Source organism: Ochlerotatus camptorhynchus, unplaced genomic scaffold (assembly GCF_037179485.1).
Source record: "Ochlerotatus camptorhynchus isolate MF236.1 unplaced genomic scaffold, CSIRO-AGI_Acam_v1.1 ptg000062l, whole genome shotgun sequence".
Lineage (NCBI taxonomy): Eukaryota > Metazoa > Arthropoda > Insecta > Diptera > Culicidae > Ochlerotatus > Ochlerotatus camptorhynchus.
Window position 1 is genome coordinate 3,635,089 of NW_027040552.1, and position 18,106 is coordinate 3,653,194.

At 41.7% G+C, this 18,106-nt stretch overlaps 1 protein-coding gene across 1 annotated transcript in view; it reads left to right on the top strand.

Moving 5' to 3' along the window:
* The first annotated feature begins 1,357 nt into the window (after nt 1-1,357).
* LOC135696829 (cyclin-L2) overlaps nt 1,358-18,106 on the top strand; it is a 28,013-nt gene continuing 11,264 nt past the window's right edge. The window contains exons 1-2 of the mRNA XM_065216345.1: nt 1,358-1,868; nt 13,807-13,991. Of these exons, the coding sequence (XP_065072417.1) occupies nt 1,581-1,868; nt 13,807-13,991 (473 nt within the window). The 5' untranslated portion in view covers nt 1,358-1,580. The remainder of the gene's footprint in view (nt 1,869-13,806; nt 13,992-18,106) is intronic.

Here is an 18,106-nt window from a genome sequence, read left to right on the forward strand (position 1 = left end):
CCAATCCACAGCAGTTGACGAGATGCCAAGTATCTCCAGCTTGGCCAGCAGGATATTATGGTCCACCGTGTCAAATGCAGCTTTTAGATCCATATACGCAGTATCGACTTGCCATCCTGAATCCATGCATCGCAGACAGTTAGAAGTGAACTGCACCAGGTTCGTGGACACGGAGCGCTTCGGGTAGAAACCGTGTTGTTCTGTATCGATATAATTTTTGCAGCGTGCGAACAGAGCACCATTTATGATAATCTCGAACAGTTTTGAGCAGGCACACAGGGAGGTGATACCGGTAATACAAATCAACGGGTTGAAAATAGATCCTCCTGGCGTATATGACAACAAAAATGACCTTAAAAATCAATACGAATATTTTTAATTCAAACATATTTCTCGATGAACATTTCAAATGGTCCTATCTGCTTTGATCGATTCTCTCCATCGACTTTCTCTTTTCATAACCACTGCTATGCAAACAGATTTCGCTCTAATTCTACCACATAGTTTGATAAAGGAGGTTCTTATCTAGCGTCTAAAACGTCAAATACAACAGGGAAAGGTTTTGCAGCTGAGCTATTGACGAAAGAGTAAGTCGATGAAGAGAATCGAGCAAGGCAGATAGGACCTTTTGAAATGTTTATCTAGATTTGCCGTTGGAACGACGATTAACATTTTTGAATAAATAATCAAATACGATTGAATTTTACATTGTTGAAATAAAAATGCATTTGAATTTAATTCAAACGTAAATATGTTTGTTTTAAACATATTTTCAATTTGCTTTGAATAATTCATATGTTTAGAGAATAAACATTTATATTTTTGATTTAAATGAACAAAATTCGTTTCCGTGTAGATTGTGGCGGCCATTAAGCGCTCGTAAAAAGCTGGATGTAAATATATTACCCCGTTCACATTACAGCCTATATCACGTTATATAGGCTGTCTTGCAATGAGCACTCATACATAGGATTTCCAGTGAAAACTAGATGTATGAGTGTTCATTGCAAGACAGCCTATATTACATGATATAAGCCATCTCTAATAAAAAATAACCATAAACGAACGATAACCCAAATCATTAAACTATTCCACAAATGGTTTGGATGATACCCAGAACACGTCGTTAAGCAAATTAACCATACAATTTTTATTAGGGATAGTCTGTACGAGGTATATACACCATAGTTTGTACGGGGTATTAGAAATATCGTGAGCACCAAAACAACAGGCCTCTACTGTAGAAATTAAAATGACACATGAGAATGACATTTTCACTTGACAAGCCAACTCTCATCTATAATCAACTGTGGCACGACTAAGCGAACACAAAAAAAAATTCGTCTGCGACTTCACTTTTGCTGGCCGTAGCGGGGTTGTGCGTTTTTGCGATTTTTCCTTTCAATCGGCGTGAGTGAGGGTCCTTTGTGACAAGAAAATTTAGTGTTTTCCACTCTTAAATTGTGATTGATGCATTTGGTGGATAAGTCAATCGGTGGATAAAGGTTTGTGCCGAGCAAAAGCTGCTAGCTTTTGAAGCGTAGGGAAAAAGTGCGGAAGTGAGTTCTGTGCATCTGGAGATGAGCACTGCAAAGTTGGCTCCAGCAGTGATAATGACAACGACGGAAACGGCCGCCGCCAAGGCCCCACAGCAAACGGGATCCACCTCGTCGGGGTCGCAGTCCCAGCAGCAGCAACGTTTATACGGGAAAATCGTTCTAACGTTGGAAAACTGCTTGCTCCCAGAGCCGAAGCTCGATTTGACGCCCTCGCAAGCGGACGGTTTAGATCGAGAGACGGAAATCGATTTGCGAATACTGGGCTGCGAGCTGATTCAGACCGCCGGAATACTGCTGAAGTTGCCACAGGTGAGAATCGCATTTCCGTCCTGGTGCGGGAAAATTTCGATCGTTTGTAATCGTTTTTTCCCCAGCTATGATTCAGGATGGCCGCCATCTTGAATAACGTGTTGAGGAAGGTGATGGGAATCGATGTGTGAGTGTGTGTGTTTGTGAAGGTGAGAGTGTGCGGTGACAAGTAGTGCGAGTACCGATGTTGTTGGGGGGAGGAAATTTTGCGACAGATTGTTTCAGATATGATTTTTATGAAGTTCAATGACAAACCGAGGAATAGTGCTACTATGTTGAAGTCATCCCTCATTCCTCTTGCTGAAAATTCCATGACGTACACGGGGAGACAGACAGCTGAGTCACGTAATCTTCCACTTACGGATGGATTGGTAGTGTTGATTGTTTGGTCAACATTATTGTTTTTGTGTTTGTCGGATTTATTTGCTGAACTCGTTTTAGTGCATTGATGGCGCGCACTGGTTTATTTTGACTCATACTGTCGGTTACGAGCTGGGCGGTGCACGAAGTTACGTTGTCTTTTATCACTCTTTCAGGAGCGGAGGTAATTCTTCTGGAGAACCAAATTTCTCCGTTCTGATCTGTGGAGCAAAGATGGCTTGCGCATGACTTCTTCTACGTTTGACAGGAATTAGAATAACATGGTAGAAAAAGATCATGTTGCAACTTCGTACGATGGTGATGGTGGCGATGGATCTTGTACAATTTGGCTCCGTCAGCGTATAACAGCCGGCACCTAGGTGGTATTAGACTAAGAAAGCTCATTGGTCAATAACGAAGTCATCAACTGTCCTGAAAAATTAATAGCTTTACCGAGGGAAGCACAATGTCTCAAAAGATAAACGAACGGAAATTAGCAGCACTAAAGCAGAGCTAAAGATCTTGTTCACCAGTATGAACGGGCGAACGATCGCTCTTTTTAACAAAACGGTAGCTCACCCGCTCACCACACAAAAATAGCTGACAGCTGTACTAGGTTGTACTGAACGAGAGTGTGGACGGGAGCTGAACGATAGCGCATGAATTAGTCAACTGATCGAAAGCTGAACGATAGCGTCTGTGTGCTATGTGAATGTGACAGCTGAGCTAGAGCTAGTTCAACGAGCGAGAACGCCAATGGGAGCTAGACGAGAAGGAATGAAAAATCATTCGACCTGGTCATAAGCTTTTTGATTTTGCTTGGATCTTCCCCTTCCTTCCAGTGAATGGTGAGAGCAAATCTGCTGGAGTATTACTATCAGCAATGAAAGTTACACCTAGATTGGACTGGACGAGGTATGGTTTGCTTCTGTGTAGTTTTTCTCAGCCGAATAGTTCCAGACCAAATTGGGAAAAAACACAACTTTTTAGATTTTGAGGGATATTCTGCACCGCGAGTGAGGTGAGGTGACTCTCCGTGCAAATCAAAATTGGAAAATAACCTCGCAAGACGTGACTATTGTCACCTCACTAGTGACAGCGAATCACCTCACCTCACTCGCGGCGCAGATTAGGCTCCTTTTCCAGTCAGAATTCAATGAAACTTGTTATAATTCTAGAGTAACATTTGAAATGGGCCTATGTCCAAAACGTAAACAAACCAGAAAATGAGTTATAAATTTTTCCGCCACTATTCAATTCCTATTTAAGAAAATTGAAGTATTTTAGGCATTTATATTGTTCACAATAACAATAATAACTGTATCTCAATATACAACATCCAACTTTCAAAAATATATGAAAATCGATAACAATTAATAAGCCTTTTTGTGAATCTTTCAATGGATAGGCCCTTTTTGTTTAGCCATTGTGCTTGTCATCAGAAATGGTACGCCCTTTGCCAAGCCTTTTCGCAACGTCAAATAAATTCAAAACAAAACATCGGCACTGCCTCAAGCAGTAGGGCCTAGCTTTGGTTTGAAAATTTTCAATCATCGGCCCTTCTACGTCACTACTGTGTTACCTGACTTATAGCGAATATACGTTCTATACGAGTACCCCGAATACAACGTATGACTCGTCTAATTTTGCATAGCATTTGCAATGTAAAATTAGCCGAACTATACTGCCCATAATCGCATATCAGTCCCATATGGATAGGAAATCAAGCAAAGATGGGACTGATATGCGATTATGGGTAGACGTTGTATTCGGGGTACTCGTATAGAACGTATATTCACAGACAAACAGACATAACACTCGCAAGATGTTCATTGAACAAACATTTATCGGTCAATTTAAAAGTATCTTAGTTGGAAGTACCGCCACCTGTGGCGCGCATAGTCAATTCCCTTGCGTTTGACGTTTCCACACTACCGCCATCTGTTAAGCGTACTACCCACCACAGTGTACTCTACAGATGGCGGTAATGTTTTAACGACGATGTTTTACAGTGAGAAATTTTCAATGTGTTATGTCTGTTTGTCTGTGGTATATTCGTTATAAGTCAGGTAACACAGAAGGCCTATCAATGAAATGAAATAAATGAATGGTTGGCCGTTTTAGCGTGCGGGCCTATTAATGAATTGAAAAATTTCGTTGATCGGCCGCTTCTAAAATCGAGTTATTTTTAATGATTTTTCTCGATTATGCGGAACTTTCCTAAGAGGATTAGTAGCTATCAAGCGGTGCTAAAAAATGGTGTCAAAACCCGATTAGTTTACGTGTTGGACATAGGCCCATTTTAAATGTTACTCTTAAAATTGTACTTTTTTCTATGTTATAGATGTTTAACAAGTTATTTTTTAAATTTTGGGCAAAAATTTGTGATTTTATTTTCACTGCGTATTTTGGGATAACTTTTTCATCGAAGAGAAAATAAAAACTACATATTAGGTAGGGGAAATGTTGGCTTTGGCAATACCTTAACCTATTATCGTCAGGGGGGTAAACAAAATCCTAGATCATTCAAATTTGGCTAATAGATGTTCTGAAACACAATGTATTCACATGCCAAAATTGAGCTCCCAAGGTACCCCCCTGACGATAATAGGTTAAGGTATTGCCGAAGCCGACTTTTCCCCTATACAGTCATTCCATAGCAAAACGATATAGTTGGTTCTCAGAATTTCGTAAAAATTGGTAGTTTTGTTCCTTATCGCAAAATATTAGACCTGTATTTTTTTTATTTTGTCATTAGGGTGGTCCAAAAAATCGTATTTTTCAAAGATCACTTTTTTTCAAAAATTCATAACTTTTGAACCTCAAAGATAAAATTATCATTTACTTTACTTTTGCTGTTCCGACGTCCATCAGGATTTGACCTGCATAACAATGTTGCGCAAACTAACTCGATCCCTGGCTGCTTGGCTCCAATTCCTCGAGCGTCCCACACTTCCTAGATTTTGCTCCACTTGGTCCAACCATCTAGCACGCTGCGCACCTCTGCGTCTTGTTAAAGCCCGATTTGAGGTTAACACCATTTTTGCGGGATTATTATCCGGCTTTCTTACAACGTGCTCATTACCCTTCCAGCTTTAGCGACTTTCTGGATACTGGGTTCACCATAGAGTTGCGCCAATTCATGGTTCATTCTAAGCACGCGTCGTTCGAAAACTCCCAGTGCTTGCAGGTCCTACTCGAGCATCGTCCATGTCTCATGTCCGTAGAGTACTACCGGTCTTATCAGCGTCTTGTACATAGTGCGGAGATGAAGTTTACACGACCTTAGAGTCTTGTGGAGAGTCCGTAATAGGCACGACTTCCGGCAATAATGCGTCTCCGAGTTTCTCTACTGCAGCTGTTATTTGACGTCATCAATGATCCGAGGTACACAAATTCACCCACCATCCACCTCGAACTCATCTCCGTCTATTGTCACACTTCTGCCAATGTGAGCCCTATTGTGCTCGGTTCCTCCAACTAACAGATACTTTGTCTTCAACGTAGTCACCTTCAATCCAACCTTTTCTGCTTCACGTTTCAGCCTGGTGTACTGGTCCGCCACCGCATGAAACGTTCTTCCGACAATGTCCACGTCGTCAGCGAGGCAGATGAACTGGCTAGATTTATTGTAGATCGTGCCCCGCATGTTAAAGCCCGCACGTTTCATAACACCTTCTAGCGCAATGTTAAACAGGAGACAGGAAAGGTTATCGCCTTGTCAAAGTCCTTTGCGTGTTTCAAACGGGTCGAATACCGCACCCGATATCTTCACGCAGCACTGTACCCCTTCCATTGTAGCCTTAATCAGTCTCGTCAGTTTCCCGGGAAAAACCGTTGTCGTCCATAATCTTCCATAGCTTTTCACGGTCAAGAGTATCGTAAGCGGCTTTAAAATCGATGAATAGGTGGTGTGTAGGAACTTGATATTCGCGACATTTCTGGAGGCTCTGCCGCAACGTGAAGATTTGATCTGTTGTCGATCGCCCGTCGGCTTGATAACTTCCCACAAATCTGCTTGCTAGCGGCGATAGACGGCGGAAGATGATCTGGGAAAGCACTTTGTAGGCTGCGTTGAGAATGGTGATCGCTCGGTAGTTCTCACATTCTAACTTGTCACCCTTCTTGTATATTGGGCATATCCGGTAGCTGATCTGTATCCCAGATCCTGACTCGTCGTCGGTGCAGACAAGTTGCCAACTTTTCCGGACCCGATTTGATAAGTTCCGCTCCGATACCATCCTTCCCAGCTGCCTTGTTGTTCTTTAGCTGTTTGATAGTATCCTTAACTTCACTTATCGCGGGAGTTGTTACTTGTACTTCGTCCGCCGTACCGATTCCGCCTTTGTGTCATTAAGGCGTTAGTGAACGATACAGCTGTTCCATTTCTTCGCACTCTGCCTCTTCCAGGTGACGCTACTTATCCCGGAAAAGGTGAGTTTATATCGCTCCACATTTTGACGGGTACCTTGCTGCAGCATCATCACCCGCGCTGCATTCTTCTCGTCTAAAAATCATCAAACCAATCGGTTTCGTCGATTCCGTTCCACAAACCCAATGGCACCTTCTGCTGCGCTGTTAATTACTGATTTGACACTATCCCAGCAGTCCTCAAGAGGGGCTTCGGTCAGATCTCCCTCATCCGGCAGCGCTGCTTCAAGGTTTTGCGAGTAGACAGTTGCGATTTCGGGTAACTTGAGTCGTTCCAGATTGTACCGTGGCGAATGTTGTTGACAACGGAAAGTCGTGCGCCAAAGACTCTTGGCGCATTTTTACCATTACAAGGTAGTGGTCCGAATCGATGTTTGCGCCGCGATAGGTTCTGATGTCGATGATATCCGAGAAGTGTAATCCATCAATCAAAACGTGATCGATTTGTGATTCTGTCTGTAGTGGTGATTTCCAGGTGTACCGATATGGGAGGCTGTGCTGGAAATAGGCAGGCTTGGTTCTCTCCTCGGTGTGAGTAAAGAGAAAAGTGTACCTGCTACGGGCACCGCATCCAACAAAATGGTGCGCGCACCGTAGGTCGGCTTACTCTACACCAGATTGTACGTGAGTGCGAGAGTGCAATACATCGCATTCACTTCGGCAGATGAGAAATCCCGAAGTTTTACACTTGGCTACACTCGGCTTTTTTAACAGAGCAAGAGCACGCTCGCTGAAGCGATTGCGTTGCGCATTTTCCTTACCTCATAACAGCTGGCGCATTCCCTGTGCTTTGTGCACTGTCCAGTAGCTTCATCATTTTAGATTTAAATCTGTATTTTCATCGCAAAAAATATTTTTAATCTCTATTTGACTGACCAGTCTGTATAATTTCTGTGTGAGTGCGGATTTACGTAAACCTCCATTGAGCAAATTCATAGTTTAGAAGGAGTTTTTTTTTTTTTTTTTTTTTTTTTTTTTTTTTTTTTTTTTTTTTTTTTTTTTTAACTCTTTATTTGTTCCAAATTCAAAATAAATTACATTTCATTTTAACCTAGGTGCTCCAGTTACTGCAGTAACGTACCAGCCTTAATTGTTATGATATATATCTAAGTGTTTTTTCATTGTTCCTGTCTTGGCAATTCAGTATTTTAAACAGGTTTTTTAACCTGCATGTCAGTATAACAATTGATTTTTAGAAGGAGTTTGTTCAATGTTTAGAATCATGATAAATGACTAAAGTTTGCTTTCTAAAGAATTTGGCTATTTTAAAAATCTTGAAATCCTACAATCTTGATTTTTTTAAAGTGTTTTGTATCCGTTCTACTGTCTGAAAATACAAAACATTAAGAACCAGTTGTGAGAGACAAATCTGTTTTTGACTGAAAATTTCGTTAATGAAGTAACATACCTTAAACCTTATAGTTAAAGTAAATATTATCAATAATATTACCATTTGCTCTAACAAATAGTATCTTTTCAAACATGGCCAATCCCACTTTAGTTCGATGTTTGGTCATTATTTGACCAAGGCTGTTAAAAGCGCGTTCGACAGACACTTGCGTGCGAGGCATCTGCAACACTGTCTCTGCAAGCATAGCCATTGCAGGATCGATCTTTCGGTTCTTGTTCCACCATGCAACCACATCTTCGTCCAGGGGCAATGATGGTTCTAACCACAGCTTACGGATACGCTTTTCGATGTGAACTGACTACGACAAATGATTTCGGAAATCCAAGACCCCAAATCGTACTGCCAGGATCGTACACTGTTCTCCTCCGTGTCTCTCTCTCTCTTCGTTTTACGTTCGTGCACGATAGGGAATGCTCCTACTCTCCGTTCGAGCGTTCGTGCACGGCGAGCAACGAAAGTTTTCTCCGCGTGCATCGTGTTTTCTTCTCGGCGTGTGGGTTAACAAATATGTTTCCTAGTTACACGTGCGAGTAAACGCCAAGCCTGGAAATAGGTACTTCGTATGGCCATATTCTTGGAGGCGGCGAAATCTATGACTGAGGTCGTTGTCGTTTGTAAACTGGTGAGCGCTGAACTTTCCGATAACCGGTCTAAATTCCTCCTCCTGGCCATCCTGTGCGTTTAGATCTCCGATAACGATTTTGACGTCATGGTTTGGGCAGCTGTCCTATACTCGTTCCAGCTGCGCGTAAAAAAGCATCTAAAAATAATAACTTCCTAGGGTAGGGCAATGCACGTTTATTATGCTAACATTGAGGAAACGGCCTTTAAGTCTCAACTTGCACATTCATGTGTGTTGCCTCTGGTAGATGGTATAACCATCCTTATACGTATGTACCGATGATCCCTTCCAGCAAACCTCCTGCAGCGCTACAATGTCGAACTTGCGGACCCTCAATAAGTCGGAAAGAATGCGGTTACTTCCCAAGAAATTGAGAGACTTACAGTTTCATGTTCCGAGTTTACTATCGCGTATTCGTTGCCTGAGTCTATGTCGATTGTTCCGGTGCGTATTTACATTGTTTGCTTCCTGTACTTTTTTAGTTTTACGGTCGGCTTGTAGGGCCTGCACCAACCCCCTGTCTCGCCGGAGGACCATCTAGGCACTAGGACGGTGATCAGTCGCTGGTGTGCGTGGTGTATCAATGGTACGCATTCCAGCCATTTACCAGCCAAAAGTATCAAAATGAAAGTCTTGTAGGTATTGCTCGTAGCAGAGAAAGCCAGGATTGATTTAAACGGTTAAGTTTATTACTGTAAACACAGCTTGAAGGTTGGATTAGAACTATATTAGTTATATTTTCTGCCATGGTATCCTTTTGTTATTTACTTAAGCTGATTATCCGTTGCCACAGTAACCTTCTAACAAACGGACCTGGCTTCGGCGTATCCTCGGCTACTTTGTTTCACACTCCCTCTCAATCCGACATTCCTAGGTAAGACGTCAGTTGTTGGAACCGGGTGGCTTTCAAAGATTTTGTGAACAGATCACGGGTACCAATCGGCTCGATGTGCAGTGTACCATTCTCCACCAGATCTTGCTTTTTAGATTTTTGGCCATGCCGATGCATCCTCGGTTGTCCTCATAGATCGTCACTGGATTGGCAATTACCTGAAGGTCGTTCAAATTGCCGCTGATCCACACGGCCTCTGCTGCTGCTGCACTAAGAGCAACGCACTCAGCTTTCCTTGACGACAATGATACGGTGGATTTTTTCTTGTTACTCCAGGATACGAAGCATCCATAGACCTTGAAAATGAAGCCACTCACGGATGTTCGGTCATGAAGGTCAGCCGCTCAATCGGCATCGGCATAGCCTATGAGCGGTACTGATTCGCTGTTCCTTTGGTATTCGAGACTCGGGTTTTTTGTCCCCCTAAGATACCGCACCACTCGCTTCAATGCATTCCAATGCAGGGTTGATGAATCCTGCTGGAACCGCCCGAGATAACCGACAGGGCAACATACATCTGGCCTGACTCTAGCATCAGGCTGCCGAGCAATTCGCGATATGGTTCTTCAGCGCTAGGTCCACCTCGAGGTAGTTGATCGGATAGCATTCGCCCATTCCAAAACGATCCAGTACCTTCGTAACGTTGGTTTCCTGTGACAGGCTCAAAGATCCACCATTACGGTTGTAATTGATCCGTATACCAAGAAAGTGTCGCAATTCTCCGCAATCGGTCATCTCAAAAACAGTAGAGAGCTTCTTTTTTAGCTTGTTGATTGGACACCAATTTCTTCCCGCAATCAGAAGATCAAGCTCGTACCTCTTTTGATACCTGACGTACAAGCAGTAGTCTCTTTTCGATCGTACAAAGCCCAGTTTCTCGATCTGGCTAGTGAACTTCTGATTCCAACACCGTGGTGATTGCTTAAGTCCATAAAGCGACTTTTGCAGGTTGCACGCCATCCCTGGTGCTGACTTCGTACCGTCTAGAGGACAAATGAAGATTGATTCCTTTAGCTCGCCGTGAAGAAAGGCCGTCTTTACATCCATCTGGTGAAAGAAGAAGCCTTCGTGAACACCAACCGCAAGGATGATTCTAATCGTCGCAAGCTTGGTCACCGGAGCGTATGTCATAGTCCAGTCCTGGTTTCTCGTCCTCCTTAATCCGGAAAACCCACTTGGTTTTTAATGGTTTCACGTTATAGCGGGGCATGGTAGCATCTTCCACAGCTGATTTTTCTCCATTGACTGCAACTCGTCTTTAATGGCTTGCAGCCACTCGTCTCGGTCTTCCCGAACTAGCACATGCTTGTAGGTTTCAGGCACATCTAATGTGAAGGAACACGCAGGGGTTGCTTGGAAACCAGTAATATAATCAAGCAACTTACTCAGCGGCTGTTGCTTCATCTGATATGTTGTCCTCTGGATCTTCGAGATGTTGTCCATCGTTGTCTAAATCTGATTCTTCATCGGCAGGTTCGTCTTCGGGCTCAGCTGCTTCCCCCTCTTGCTCGTACGACGGTAAAACGACTAACGGTTTCTTCTCTTTTCTAGGCTCAGAGGCGTACGGGAAACAGGTCTCGTCGAAACGAACGTCACGAGCAATCACTACCTTCCTGCTTTTTCTATTCCATAGGCGGTATCCATTGGGTGTAAGCCGATCATAAGAACTTCTTGACTTTTAGCATCCAACTTTTTTCCACGCATATGCCTTGCATCTAAAAAAAACACGAAACTTCGATATGTCCGGCTTGGATCCCATCCAATATTCGGCCGATGGTACTCCTTCCAGCAACGCTGCGGATGGACTGCGGTTGATCAAGTACACCGCTGTAAGAGCTGTTTCATTCCACATCTGCTTCAGCATTGACGAATCAAGCAACATGGTCCTCACTTTTTCCACAAGCGTTCTGTTCAAACGGTCAGCCACACCGTTTTGTTGAGGCGTGTAAGCGACAGTTACCTCAAAATGGATACCTTTCTTCTTGTAGTAGGCTACTTGTGCCGTTGATCCATATTCCCGACCTTAGTCCACGGTCAGTTTCGAAATCCGTGTGCCGCATACGTCCGAGTGAATCCGCTGTAGGGGTCGCTTTGCTCGGGTACGTGTTCCATCGAAAGGGTCTCGACACTGTTTGCCTTGAGCACAGGTATCGCAGAACCGATTTAGTCCAGGCTTGAAATCCACACCAGTGGCCAGCTCCTTTTGAACGATTCTGGCCATTCCACCTTGGCCAAGATGCCCCAAGCGACGATGCGCAAACGTTACCAACTGGATCACTCACTTTAATATCGAGCTCGTATAAGTTCCCCTTCATTGGTGCAGTAGCGATAACATCGCCTTCCTTCATCGGTACAGCTTTATTCTTGAGAAACAGCACCTCGACACCGACGGCCGCAAGTTTCTTCACTGACAACGGGTTTTCGCGGAGATCCGGCACGTAGAGAACATTCCTCACTTTTAGAAGCACGCCGTGGTTACTGTACCCATTGATTCCGCCTTCGTCCTTTGCTACTAGGTGTTCACCATCCTTCGCCACATTGATCACCACCAGGGGCGAGAGTCTTTCGGTCTTTCCGTGTCTATAAGGGTCAGACAGACAGACAAAAATTCATTTATATAAATTTAAAAAAAAAAATTTAGGGTGCTTTTTTTCAAATAGTTTTAGGTGTTCCCTACAACATTGTCCAAGGTACCAAACAGATTGGACAAACATTTTTCGAGTAACAGCTTTCTGAAGATTAGCTTAACATTTTTCTATAGGCCCTTTTCAAAATTAACGCTTGATTTAAAATGGTGATCTGAAGATGCAAAATGGCATTGTTGGTCATGAGGAAGGTTTTTGAAAAATTTTAGCCAAATAAAAAAAAAACGACAATTAATCGATTTGCGAATTCGTCTGGAATTGCTCAATATTTCAATATTTTAAGAATGAGCTGAAGAGCTGTTCCAAAAACCCAGGTCGCCTTAGTGAGATTCGTTCAGTAAAATGAGCTATTTTGCCTACCTCTACCTTCTACTATAGTCGCTATATTTATAGTCTGGCGAATAGAAATCCGATTTATCACAAAGCGGAACCAATTCAACAAATTGTTGACCAACAATTGAAAAGGTACTATCAACTTTTATAAACAAAACTGCGATAGTTCTTTCTTCGCCAACCGAATGCAATTGAACAGCAACTTTCCCCAATTCGATGATGGAGTTGTTTTGCGTAGGCGACCCTTGAGTCACAAGGAAACGGTTTCCGAAGATTTGTTCGCAAAAGCGGATGTGCTCTTTTCTGTTGTTGGTCGTGATATGCTCGATTGGTTCGGCTATTTCTAGATAGAGCTGGAATTAGGGCGTAACAACCTTTGTAAACAATGAATTCTCTCGTTGATTTCTAGGAATTCAAGGCAGGCCTACACAAACCAACATATCCATCTAGTAGGGGAAGTCTTCTCCTACTCGATGGTGACGTCGATTTGCCAGCCTTGACTTTCGAGAAATCATCAAGAGAAGTCATTGTTTCTAAAAGCTGTTACGCCCTAATTCCAGCTCTGTCTAGATTTGACAGCTCAATTTTTTCCCGAAATTCTATCCGTCAGACTATAAATATAGCGACTATACCTTCTATCCGGTATCGACGCTGAACCTGAACCCTTGTCTTATTGTGTGTACAGTCTCCTAGTCGTGGTACTGACCGCCCCAAATGGCACAACAGCAAATACTAAGCTGCCAAAAAAACCTATTGCTACTGTTCCTTAATTTTTTGGAAGGTGAAGAGGTAAGCCGCAGGTTCTCATGGGAATCCAACTTATGGCCGAACATACATCGTAAGCGCTATTAGAATCTTGTTAAAATTGGTAGTTCATGTTTGTTACATTGAAATTTGTGGTCACATAAGTGCGAAATGATCCTGAACTAGAATCCACGTAGAATATGCATCGAGCAAGGCTTTGATTACATAATTCAAGAATACGAGAACAACCTAAAGTTTCCTTCGGAGGCCTGTATTTCGAGAATCAATTGCTCATATTCAAAACCTAACGATCATAAAACAATTAGACATAGCCCAATTATAGACCTTAGTTCCACGGTATCCAATGAATATCTAATAACCTACTGTTTTGCTCCCCATTTTTCCCCCCCTCCGTTCTCTATCTGCCATCGTGGTCGTCGTGAAAACGCCGTCAACACCGACCGTACCAACTGCTACCCTTCCCTCGCAAAACCCAACAGGTGGCGATGGCAACCGGGCAGGTGCTGTTCCAGCGCTTCTTCTACTCAAAGTCCTTCGTCCGGCACAGTATGGAAGCGACGGCGATGAGCTGCGTTTGTCTGGCATCTAAAATCGAAGAAGCTCCCCGCCGTATCCGGGACGTCATCAACGTGTTCCATCACATCAAACAGGTCCGCGGACAGAAGTAAGTATCCGGTGACGACTCGAAACTCGAGCTGCTCGCATCCGACTATCACTCCCTTTTCCCCCCTGAACGAACACGCTTTATTAATCTATTTCAATTATAGTTTTGTAGGTAAGACGCAATCTTACTCAAAACAAAACTAAAGCCAAACCCCCTTCAAAAAATGTATTGTGCAAAACTCGGTTATTATTAGTTTAGTTTAAATGAAATGTAACGAAAATGTGGTGTTGAGTGTTAGAAAGAGTAAACGAACAAAAGCGAAACAAAAAACTTGCAAAACTGATGGGGCGGTGACATCGTTTCGATGGACAGCGCTTCCAAAGAGGAGAGTGGATTGGCTTTTGACCCTGCACAAGCGGTTGGGAAACAACGGTGAATTCGTTTTTAGATGCACACCAAGCCGAGCACTACACAATCGGTTTCGGGTTGTTTCCATCATTTTCCAACACGCATTCCTAATACCTAACTATCACTATCGACATTTGAACGAATGGCGCAAAATTCGTAGTGCCCGGCAAAGTACATCCAAAAGCAATCGTTGTTTGCAACCGTTTGAGCAGCACCACCGCGACGTCGAGGTGGAAATCACCCGCTGGAACGGGGTTCACCCCGAGCTGGACGGATGGCGGATCATCAAACGATAAGTAAATACTTGTATCAAATAAGGTTTGAAGCGTTTTCGATCTATTCTAACTGTGTTTTCTTTTAGGAAAGTTCCAGCCGTTAGATGTTCAGCAAATCGAGAGGAAAAGGCTTAATATGGTACCGGTTAACCGGGTGACTTTCAACAAATATTAAAGTGATCTCCGGAATTATTATCATAACAAAATATGTGTAATGCGAAGGATTTTTGCTAGTTACCGTGGTGTTGCAAGTCATCCAGTTAATAGGACGCAATGAAATCAGTTTTGGTAGTCTCGAAAAAGCTCGCAGTTAGTGACATCACTAACCACTGTATGTATACATTTATTTCAATATTGCAAGCGCACCTTTTCCAATGGCAACTGCGCAAGTAATCATTGGCACTATATTTCACCTGTTTGGCTATATACAGCTAAGCAGCGGTTATACCAGTGTTGGTAAGTTCTGATGAGACCCGTATATGGCAGGAAGGGTCACTTGTTTGGCTTATTGGTTACTTGGGCGAAACCTAGGAACCTACTCAGCTAGATGTTATCAAGAATTACGCTCTTTGTTCAGAACTCCGTTCACAATCGAGAATTCCAATGAAAAAAAAAAACATCAAGGGCTTTACTGCCGGTGGCAGCATAATTGTCCCATGTTTATATGAAAGTTGAAAAGTACCAACAGTGTATCATTTCAGTCAGACTCTAATTGATTGAGGATCAACCGAACATCAACATCGTTAATATTAACGGCTAACAATGTTCGGTACCGTATTCCGTAGAAAATTGATAACTTTGTATCGATAATATTGAAATAAATGTCTACATTGTTTCTATGCTCTTGTTCCAATTACCGCTCATTGGTGCTAAAACCAACGATTTTTCATATCAGAATATTGCCATTGTTTATTTGGGTCTGGTACATTTCAAGAGCAAATTTTCATTACGTCGAATGTAACAAAGGTAAACAAAGTCGAGCTATCAGTGTCAATCGATGCTCCTGCTATTACACTATATACTGTCCGAATATACGATCACATCCCATTTTTAAATTTATTTACCAGTCGAATTGCTTTTTGATGTAATCACCTTCCGATCAAAATAGTTTTCGATGTTACTTAAGTCACCCGATTTCTATGGAGATGCCCTTTGCCTTAAGTAACAGCACTGAGAAACCCGTGAAAAGTGTACTTTCGTCGTTTCGCTTTCTCATTATTAAAGTGAATAAATCGAGCTGTTTGTTGCTAAGATGATTTCGGTGGTCCTAAAATGATGAATGGGCTGCACGTAAGAAGCGTAATTGATAATTCTCCCGAATATCCTGGTAAATACACTTTGACTTAAGTAACAATAGGGGCCACCAAACGACGTATAATAACTTTTGACTCAAAAACCAGTATTTCTTAGCATGAAAGCTAGCGATTTGCCTGTGTATGATTAAAACCCGGCTAAATATGTTGAACATTGCTATCACTATGAGATTATATGTGTTTAATTGGAAATAGGAATAACTTTTCGGTCATCAAAACAAAACTTTATTTTTCTCGGATCGGTGCGAATGTTACTTACGACATAATGAAAATTTGCTCTTGATTTAGCATAATGTCTGGCAGGGTTCCTTCCATTCATTTCGGCTAAAACTATGTTTTATTAAATTATGGAATAATAAGATATTATGATAATAATTGGTTTGCGTAAGCAACAAGACAAGATTGTAAAGTTTGTATTTGACACATAATACTTGCAAATTTAGGTTTGACAGAGCCACAATGAGTGGTTTTCTGATCGCCTTTTCGCGAAGAGTGAAGAGCGAAGAGTGGGTAAGATAAATGACAAAATCGCTTATTGCGACTCTCATGCAAAATTGGCAGGTATTATGTGTCAAACACAAACTTTACAATATTTTCTTGTTACTTACGCAAACAAAATATTATCATAATATCTTATTATTCCATAATTTAATAAAACATTTTTTTTGCCGAAATGAATGGAAGGGAACCTTGATGTCTGGAATAATTGCTATTATTCGAAAATTTTGAAAACCAATGAGTTAATTTACAAACTATGATTATTCCTTCGTTTAATTACTCCTCATTCTTTCATAATATCCATGTCCTTCCGTGGTAATTAAGGGGAAGTTCACCGCTCCGAAAAAAATATTTACGTTTTGATTTTTCTAAAAATATTGGAAAAAGGTATCAAAAATTTAAAAAAATCACATTTTTTCTAATTTTTCAAAAAAAAAAATCATGTTCAAAAACATGAGTTGATGGGTCGATAGGTAGGGTCCAGGTGTGGGAGCTGCCTTCCTGGCACGTCGGTAGCATTGGTGCTCAGCACGGAAAACAAGATCGACGGAAAAAAACAATCCAAAGGAAAAAAAAAAAAACATTTTTTATAAGTCATAGGGGAATTTACGTATTCTCGTCAATCTAAGCAGCGTCTGCACTTCTACTAGCATTTTCTCAGCGTCACGCACATATATGATGTGTCTGTTTGTTTACATTCATCTGCTGCTTGCTTTTCTATCCATTCCAATCGACAGAATTTTTCAAAACGTTTTGAAAGCGTTTTTACAACGCTCCAAACTTCTCAGGTGAGTGTGACTATTGTCGGCAGCCTCTTTTTCTTCGGCAACCTTCCCATTAGAACTGCGTGTTAACCAGCTGTTCTATTATCGGCAACTCGAAATCAACCCCATTTTGTAGTGCGTATGCTTTATTTGAAGAAAAATGTAGCATTACTGGATTGCTCAATCGTTCAAATATAATCAGATTGAAGCTGAAAGGCTAAACAATCGTTTGGACATATTCAGGGAAGTGCGTTGATGGGAAAACATAGTGAAATTAACGTTTAAATTTTGGCTGCCGAAAACAGTCAATGGGTGCCGAAGCCAACATTTACCCTATGACAAAGTTGGACTCAAAAAAACACAAAACATCGACTTTTCTATTTTGCTAAGAGGCAATTTTTTTCAATTTTTGACAAAAATCTATGGAAGAAACTGATTTTCTTGGATTTTTGATAATTTTTCCCAATATTTTTAGAAACATAATAAAGAACCGATTTTTTTTTCTCGGCCGGTAACCTTCCCCGTAAAACTGCTCATGTTTGAAAATGGGCAAAATCTGCTGTTACCCAAACATTAATATTCGTTCACGCACAATGCATTGGAGAAGCATTCTCTTCTTTAGGGATATATTCAATGAAGGAACTGCTCCCTTCTTTATTAAACATCTGAAGAAGAAAATATTTTCACACAGTGACTTGTAATACAATTACAATTCTATGCGAAAGAACAAGCAGCAATGAAAAGAAAGAGCTATCTTTGGTTGTAAATTAACGAGGGGAATTTACGTATTGTCGTAAATCTAAGCAGTGTCCGCACCAGCATAAACAATAACCATAAGAAGCGCCTAACCACCAATTCGGGATATCATCCCAACTTTATGTGGTATAGTCGTACCATCTATAATATCGTTAGTGTAT